This window comes from Alosa sapidissima, chromosome 8, assembly GCF_018492685.1.
Source record: "Alosa sapidissima isolate fAloSap1 chromosome 8, fAloSap1.pri, whole genome shotgun sequence".
Classification (NCBI taxonomy): Eukaryota; Metazoa; Chordata; class Actinopteri; order Clupeiformes; family Clupeidae; genus Alosa; species Alosa sapidissima.
Window position 1 is genome coordinate 34,635,850 of NC_055964.1, and position 10,000 is coordinate 34,645,849.

Sequence of the window (10,000 nt, forward strand, 5' to 3'; positions counted from 1 at the left end):
GCACCTCAGCAGTCTTCATCCACCCAGATGATCTACTGCAGCGCCTGCAGAGCCTTACACAGAACCTCAGCACAGACACACCTGACGCCAGGTGAGACGCACTGTTGTCCTAAGCACAGACAGTGTTGTGTTGTGTTGTGTTGTGTTGTGTTGTGTTGTGTTGTGTTGTGTTGTGTTGTGTTGTGTTCATATGTTGCGTTGCGTTGTTGTGTTGATGTGATGTGTTGTTGTGTTGTGTTCATATGTTGCATTGCATTGTGTTGATGTGTTGTTGTGATGTGTTGTTGTTGTGATGTGTTGTTGATGAGTGTACAGTGTGGGAGCCACTCTATGGAACGTTGCTGTGGAGGAGCATCTATGTGATGTGTTGTGTTGTGTTGTGTTGTGTTGTGTTGATGTGTCATGTTATTGTGTTGTTGTGATGTGTTGTTGTTGTGGTGTTGTGTTGATGTGATGTGTTGATATGATGTGTTGTTGATGTGTTGTTGTTGTGTTGATGTGTTGAGTTGATGTGATATGTTGATGTGTTGTTGATGTGTTGTGTTGTTGTTGTGTTGTTGTGTTGATGTGTGTGCAGTGTGGGAGCCACTCTACAGAACGTTGCTGTGGAGGAGCGTCTACAGGAGCTGCAGCAGGAGGTCTGGCGTCTGGTCAGACAGGAGAGGGAGCAGAGGGAGGAGTCTAAACGGCTGCAGGAGGAGAGGGAGGAGTCTAAACGGCTGCGGGACGAGTGGGAGGAGGCTAGACGCCAGCAGGAGACTCTGAGTGGGGAACTGCAGCTCCTGAGACAGCAGCTCACAAGCGTGCAGAAACAGAACCAGCAGCAGACTTGGGTCAGCAGCACACACAAGCACCACATAGCAAATGCTAACACACTCTGAGCCTGATGTTAACACAAGCACCACATAGCAAATGCTAACACACTCTGAGCCTGATGTTAACACAAGCACCACACAGCAAATGCTAACACACTCTGAGCCTGATGTTAACACAAGCACCACACAGCAAATGCTAACACACTCTGAGCCTGATGTTAACACAAGCACCACACAGCAAATGCTAACACACTCTGAGCCTGATGTAAACACAACACAGCAAATGCTAACACACTCTGAGCCTGATGTTAACACAAGCACCACACAGCAAATGCTAACACACTCTGAGCCTGATGTTAACACAACACAGCAAATGCTAACACACTCTGAGCCTGATGTTACAGTAACACCACACAACAAATGCTAGCACACTCAGAGCCCGATGTTAACACAAGCACCACGCAGCAAATGCTAACACACTCTGAGCCTGATGTTAACACAAGCACCACACAGCAAATGCTAACACACTCTGAGCCTGAAGTTAACACCTGCACTAGCATACATACTTACACAAATGCAATTTTTCATGTTCATGATAGTATCCTCAGTAAAAGTTTACCGGAAGGGTAGTATTATAATGTGGTAAGTGAATAAAATGAAATTAAATGAGGCTGCTAGTTTTGATGATGTGGTCGCACAGCAACACATAATAGTAAGCTAATGTTAAGTTGATTTGCTGAATTCTTTGCTGAAGTTTGTGTTGCTAACTTACCTGGGCTATGAAATTTAGTTCATTTAGGTCTACTGTTGGGTTTAATGATATTTCTGATTACTGACTACATCTTGAGAGAGTTCCTTCTAGGTAACTATCCCGTTAGCTCACGTGTCATGTCTATCAATCATGTAGTGCTCACCAAAATTATAGAAAATAACATTGCAAGACACATATCTCTTCTATGATCCCAGAAAGATTTTCTTTGATTTGTTAGTTTATTGAACATTTATATTATCTAATGACATAGAAAACATAATGAATTGCATCCATATATCATTGGACTTTGCACAACTACCGTAAAACTCCAAATAATAGCCTGGCCTTTTATTTTCCCAAATCACCAAACTGCACCAGCTAGTATTAGAGACAGGCGTCTATATGAGACAGGCTCTTTCTGGCTCCATCTTTCTGGCTTCTTTCTCTTTATCGCCATGGCAGTACGCATTTAGAGTAAAGAATAACGTTCGCGAACCCTTCTGGTTTTGTTGCCAGCTTAAAAACAAGCTTACCATCGGCCTATCCGCAAATTTTAAACACAAGGGATGAATTGAACGATGACGAAGTCGGACATATAGGCATAGTTCATATTGAAAAAAAGTTATACAATTTGGAACTCTAGCTTTTCCCCACCGCAGTCTTTTACTGCCATCTAATCATAACGTGTGCAGTCTGCACCACACATAAGCCCAAATCACACCAAAGATTCGCGACAAGATGAGCTGCAACATTCTATTAACCAGCAACTTGATGCAACATTCTAAAACCTTGCAACTCTGACCAGACATGGTGAATGGTTTGCGACGGCTTGCAATGACGTGCAACATCTAATTACCATCTACATCTAAACACCGCTGTAACCTCCTTTCTGTAACGCTTTCATGTCATTGCGAATCTTGGTGTGAATTGGGCTTTAAACAGACGATCTGACGGGTTTTACAAGATTAAATGCAACCCGAAACTAAAAAACAGACCAGGCCTCTACTGGAGACCAGCCTTTAAAGGGACACCATTAACATGTTTTCGTGTTAATTACTCATCTTCGTAAGTCGGTATATGGTTAAATGACTCGTTACAGGGCGAATGAAGACTCTCTTGCCCGCCCCTACTGCCTGTAGGAAGAATGTCCCGCTTGCAAGTTCTGTGTATCCTACCCGCCGACCGAAGCAGGCAGGCTAACAAAACGCTAGAGATTGTATAATGTGTATAATGGCAGAGCCGGCGAAAAAGCAGCGAAAACCCTTGACAGAAGCCGCAAAGAAAAGGAAAAGAGCTTCAGACCGAGCGAGGGGGAGTTTCGTAGGGAAAAAGCATCAGGCTTGCCTGGTGTCCCTTTAACCCAAACCTTTAGCCACGCCAGGCGTTTAAGAGAGACAGGCGTCTCTTTGGGACTCGGCTATTATTTGAAGTTCTACTGTGTTTTCCTCTAGCCTAAAACGTGAGAATGAAAGCTAATTACTTTCACATTTTTCTTAACGTGACAGGCACTTAATTAGACCTACACACCACCAGTGTAATGACATTAAAGACAAGTGTAATAGTTTTAAAAAAACAATATTAAGTATTCAAATTACTAAATATTTTAGTTACTTGTAATTATGTAGATCATAAAATATGATAAATTATTTTAAATATGTTAAAACAAAATATCTCAAGTTTATGAATTCCAAAATATGAAACATATGACATGATCATTTTCTGTGTGTGTGTGTGTGGAGGGTCGAGCAGAGACTAGGATCGCCACTGATGTGAATGATCACACAGTATTCAATATTACTGATGGCAAATTAGTCTTTGAGGATGGTGAGGCCTGATGAAGTGAATGTTTAGTCAATTCCATGTAATGTAGCAAGGCAGAGAATTCCATTTCCTTTGTACGTCTGACCCTCTGTGTGTTCTCTATTGCAGGAGGCTGCCAAGAAGAAGAGTGAACATGAGACGGAGCTCCGCAAGCTGAGGGAGGAGCTTCAAGGGGACCAAGAGGTGGAGCTTCAGAGGCTGAGGGAGGAGCTTGAGGCTGCACGGGAGGCAGAACTCCAGCAACTAAAGGAGGAGCTTAGGGAGAGACAGGAGGCGGAGCTTAACAGACTGAGGAAGAAGCTTCAGAAGGCCCAAGAGGCGGAGCTTCAGGGCCTAAGGGAGGAGCTTCAGGAGGCCCAGGAGCAGCAGTACCTGATGAGCCAACGTCTGCAGGAGGCTGAGAGCGAGCGGGAGGGCCTCCTCGTGGAGCTGCACCAGCAGGACACACAGGTCAGTAGACAGGGCCTCCACATGGAGCCCTATGAAATGAGCATACTGGTCAGTAGAAAGGGCCTCTTCATGGTTCTCCTTTAGGAGACCACATGAATCAGTGGAAAGGGCCTCCTCATGGAGCTCCCTCAGGAGACCACACAGATCAGTGGAAAGGGCCTCCTCATGGAGCTCCCTCAGGAGACCACACAGATCAGTGGAAAGGGCCTCCTCATGGAGCTCCATGTCCACTGACCTGTGCTCCATCAGAAGAGCACTCAGGTCATAAGGGAAAAACAGTACTGTTGTTCTGATAGACAAAAAGGTGTGTGTGTCTAATGTGGTGCCACTAGACACTTCAGTGTGTGCATATGTACAGTGAATGTCACTTGAACTGGTGTAATTAATATACAGTGTTTCCCACAGAATTGGAAAGGGGGGGGGGGGGGGGGTGGTATTAAGATTGCCTTGGTAGTGTATAGGTCTAATTGAGTGCGTTTTCTACATAAAGGTAGAATAAAGGTTCGTACTTCTCCTTGGGACAAGCACTTTTGAATTTTGGAAAACACTTTTCCATTTACATCGGGATTTTGCAAACATTCAGCGTCAGAGTCAATAAAATGAGCCCTTCAACGAAATTGACAAGCAGCTGTAAGTAGGCTAAGCATGCTAAATTCGACATCCAAACAGTATTCTAACGTTAGCTTTGAGAGACAGCTTGATTTCATAACTTAACTTAGTTTAGTCTCTTCAATGTAGCCTACTATGTTGTGATAAGACCTTAGCAGAGTTCACTTCAATGCAGCAGTTTTGAACAAATGTGCGCAGCATGGTCACGATGCTAAGCGGATTTAATAGCAATTTAGCCAGACGTCTTCTATGCAATGCTTCTATGTGGCAACAACAATCCTTCAACAATCGTTAATATTTTGTTAAATGCACATGCAGAGGGGCAGCGGGCTACGAGAGAGAGCGGGGCGGGGCAAGGAAAGGCTGCGTGCGTAAAAAGCGCAGCTCAATGGCAATGCAAGGATTTGACCTTATATTTAAATTAAATTAAATTAAATTAAACATAGAATATTCATCTGTGGCGGTCAATTTTTATTTCGTGGCGCCCCGCCACATATTAGTCAGTGTATGGGAAACACTGATATATGAATGTGTGTGTGTGTGTGTCCACAGGCTCTGGAGGAGCTGAAAAAGAGTGTGTCTAGTGCTGACAGGAGAGCTGGTCAGCAGTTGGCCGCAGTCACACAGCAGCTACAGACACTCTACAGGACAGCACTGCATATACGCCAGCAGAGGGAGCAGGTAACACATACACACACACACACACACACACACACACACACACACACACATGCATACTAGGGCTGTGTATTGTCAATGACCTCATGATACGCATCACGATACATGGCTCACGGGACAATACATCACAATATATTGCGATACAATACATATTACGATATATTGAAATACTTTTTACTGGAAATTTAAAAATAGAGCTGGAAACACAATTTTGCTGTGTAGCACTTGGGCAGTGTAATATGTAGGTCACATTATACTGTGTAGCACTTGGGCAGTGTAATATGTAGGTCACATTATACTGTGTAGCACTTGGGCAGTGTAATATGTAGGTCACATTATACTGATAATTCAGCAGACAAATAATACAAAAATATCACAATAGTCAGCTTGAATAGTCTAACACAAATCTTGATATTTGGCAGCAGTGTCGATACGACACAATAGTCGATATTTTGATATTCCGATATTTCACACACACACACACACACACACACTAGGGCTGTAACGATATGCGATTCGAAACCGAAATTTCACACAGCGCTTTGCAGCTTACGCGGCTGCATAACCAACACACATCTCCCGCTTTACTTACCGGTAGCCTACTTACCGGTAGCCTACGACAACTAGCTAAATGACTATTAAATCCTCTTAGCATCATTAGCTTGCTGCACATATTTGTTTAAAATTCTTGTATTCAAGTTGACTGATCATCCCAATATCAATGTTTCCCAAAAGTGCCTGTCCCAAGGAGAACAAGTATTACCTTGGAACTTAAACACACATGGGAAAACTGAACAGTCAAATCAGTAGACTATGATAAGCTAGCCAACTATGCTACTTTGTTTACATATCCAGGCTTTAACCAGACAGCTGAATTAAAGAGGTAGAGTTGTAACAGAAATAGTAGGCCTAGGCTATAGGCTAATCTGCATAAAGTGTGACGTCATAAATATCAGAGATTCAGTATTCTTTCTTTTTTTTTTAATAATTTTTTATTGAAAAAATAATGAGTATTGACAGTGAATTATCAGCAAAGTTACAAAAGATTTTTCTTATTTTTTTTCCTTTTTATACACAAAAAAAACACCCCCCACCCCCCCACCCCCCCCACCCACCCCCCACCCCCCCACCCCGACTGGACTGGACACAACAACAATGACAGTATTCTTTCTTTTTATATCAGGATATATTTACAGATATTAGGATATACATATTTATATTTTATATTATATTATAATAATCCTCTGGTGTTCCAAGGTAGGCTATTGCACCCCCCCCCAAATAAAAATCGAGGTTTGTATTGAACCGCGGGTCAAAAATCGCGATACAAACCGATTTGTGAGGTTGGTGTGTCGTTACAGCCCTAACACACACTCTCTCTCTCTCTCTCTCTCTCATACACACTCTCTCACACACACACACACACACACACACACACACACAACCATATGCTTACACTAAAGCACACAAAACACTCACTCCTAAATAAAAAGTACAAAAAGTCCATGACAGAATTAACCATAATGGGATTGGATGATGTGACTGTGTGTGTGAGCGCTTATGTCTGTATTTCTATACATTGGTGTGTGTGTGTGTGTGTGTGTGTGTGTGTGTAGGATGCAGAGCAGCTGGAGGACTCTCGGCAGCATATGGCTGAGGTGGGTCAGGACCTGGAGAGGGCTGAAACAGAGACGGCTTTTCTGCAGAGGGTACTGAAGGACGGGGTAACCACACACCCCACACACCACACACACCACACACACACCACACACACCACACACCACACACACCACACACCACACACCACACACACACACACCACACACACCACACACACACCACACACACCACACACCACACACACACCACACACACCACACACCACACACCACACACACACACACCACACACCCCACACACACACCACACACACCCCACACACCCCACAAACACCACACACCACACACCACACACACCCCACACACACCACACACCCCACACACCACACACACCCCACACACACCCCACACACACCACACACACCACACACACACCACACACACACCACACACACCACACACCCCACACACCCCACACACACCACACACACCACACACCACACACACCACACACCACACACACCACACACACCCCACACACACACCACACACACCACACACACCACACACACACCACACACCACACCACACACACCACACACACACCACACACCACACACACACCCCACACACCCCACACACACCCCACCACACACAGACCACACACACACACCACACACACACACACACACCACACACACACCACACACCACACACACCACACACACACACACACCACACACACACCACACACACACCACACACACACCCACACCACACACACCACACACCACACACACGCCACACACCCCACACAGACCACACACACACCACACAACCACCGTCCTCACACACACACACACACACACACACACACACACACACACACACCACACACACCACACACACACACACACACCACACACACACCACACAGACCATACACACCACACACACCACGCACACACCACACACACCACACACCCCACACAGACCACACACACACCACACACACACCACACACACCAGACACACCACACACACACACACACCACACACACACCACACACACCACACACACACCACACACACCACACACACACCACACACACCCCACACACCACACACACACCACACACACACACACACACACCACACACACACCACACACACACCACACACCACACACACCACACACACACACACACCACACACACACCACAGACCACACACCACACACACACCACACACACACCCACACCACACACACCACACACCACACACACGCCACACACCCCACACAGACCACACACACACCACACAACCACCGTCCTCACACACACACACACACACACACACACACACACCACACACACACACACACCACACACACACCACACAGACCATACACACCACACACACCACTCACACACCACACACACCACACACCCCACACAGACCACACACACACACCACACACACACCACACACACCACACACACACACCACACACACCACGCACACACCACACACCCCACACAGACCACACACACACCACACACACACCACACAACCACCGTCCTCACACACACACACACACACACACACACACACACACACACACACACCATACAACCACCGTCTTCATACAAACTTGATGTGAGTGTATTTTTCGGGATTGGTGTGAATGCAGGGTTCCCACGGGTCATGGAATCTCTGCAATATCATGGAATTTTGGAAAGTCAGGGATCTTGATCAATTTAGTCTGTGTGTTTGGATGTGTGTGAAAGTGTGTATTATTGTTTCAGTGTGTTATGTAAGGGATAATGGACGACACGGTGGTCTGTTAACAGAAATGAATGCACAGTCGAGGTTGTAATACCTAAACCTCGTAAGTGCATTCATTTCTGTTAACAGACCACCGTGTCGTCCATTATCCCTCTTATTCCATTGATGCCACTTGCGTTGTGTTCATTTCCTGTTATAATTTAAACGTTTTAATCGCTAGAACTGTCTTGTTTGTAGAACTACTTTCCCCCTGACACATTTCAACTAATTTCTCAACTTGCAGGACAAACTGCCGTTACTAGTTCTAAATGGATGGTTGCTACGGCCAAAGGCCAGTCGTTAGTTCTATCTCTCCCGTTGTCAAGAGGGCATATCCCAGGATTCTGATGAACTTCAGCTTTGAAACATCGCTATTTTACTAAGCCTGCTGCCATCCATCTAGCTAAAAGCTACAATGTTGCCATGTTCTGAACGTCTGCATTTTACAGCTCGGATGCAACGTGACAGTTCATTTAAAATTCACAACGAGTTTGGCAAATTAATATACAAGTGTGATACGGCCCAAAAAATGGATCTACTTCATAGGTGTTCAAATAACATAATGTTAATGGTCGTTCTAAATTACGTAGTACAATGGGAAATTCAACCAAGCAGTGGAATAAGCATATTTGTGTGTGTGTGTGTGTGTGTGTGTGTGTGTGTGTGTGTGTGTGTGTGTGTGTGTGTGTGTGTTCTGCAGCAGTGTGTGTTAGACAGTAAAAGTGCTGGAAGCCCAGAAAGCAGCCACCAGCAGGAGGACCTGGAGCAGTTAACTAGAGCTGTCAAGAGACTGACTGAACAGCTGAGCCAGGCTTCTAGAGGTACATCACACACACACACACACACACACATGTTCACATCACTTCACTTGTGTTAAATTAAGTTAACTGAACTCCTGTTAAACCTAAATTGCTGCTATCATTGGCAGGATGGAGCTGACAAGGGTGAGTTTGAGTTTTGGGTTTGGAATGCTGAAGTGAGTTTTGGGTTTGGAATGCTGAAGTGAGTTTTGGGTTTGGAATTCTGAAGTGAGTTCTGGGTTTGGAATTCTGAAGTGAGTTCTGGGTTTGGAATGCTGAAGTGAGTTTTGGGTTTGGAATGCTGAAGTGAGTTTTGGGTTTGGAATGCTGAAGTGAGTTTTGGGTTTGGAATTCTGAAGTGAGTTCTGGGTTTGGAATTCTGGTTTGAATTTGAGTTTGGAATGCTGGAGTGATGAGATGAGCTGCAACATTCCATAAACCAGCAACTTGCTGCAACACTCTAAAAAACGGTGAATTTACAACAACACTTTTCCACAACACCTTGTCACACCACTCGTTGTAGCCAGATACTGTATGAACTAGCTATCTGGCTAGCTAGCCAGCAGTTAACCAACTAGTAGGGCTGCATGATTTTGGGGGGGGGGGGGGGGGGGGGTTCTGATAGATATT

At 45.0% G+C, this 10,000-nt stretch overlaps 1 protein-coding gene across 1 annotated transcript in view; it reads left to right on the plus strand.

Moving 5' to 3' along the window:
• cntrl (centriolin) overlaps positions 1-10,000 on the plus strand; it is a 59,945-nt gene that overhangs the window by 24,828 nt on the left and 25,117 nt on the right. The window contains exons 16-21 of the mRNA XM_042100523.1: positions 1-91; positions 578-833; positions 3,496-3,837; positions 4,999-5,127; positions 6,741-6,848; positions 9,271-9,391. The exon at positions 1-91 is cut by the window's left edge and continues 55 nt beyond it. Of these exons, the coding sequence (XP_041956457.1) occupies positions 1-91; positions 578-833; positions 3,496-3,837; positions 4,999-5,127; positions 6,741-6,848; positions 9,271-9,391 (1,047 nt within the window). The remainder of the gene's footprint in view (positions 92-577; positions 834-3,495; positions 3,838-4,998; positions 5,128-6,740; positions 6,849-9,270; positions 9,392-10,000) is intronic.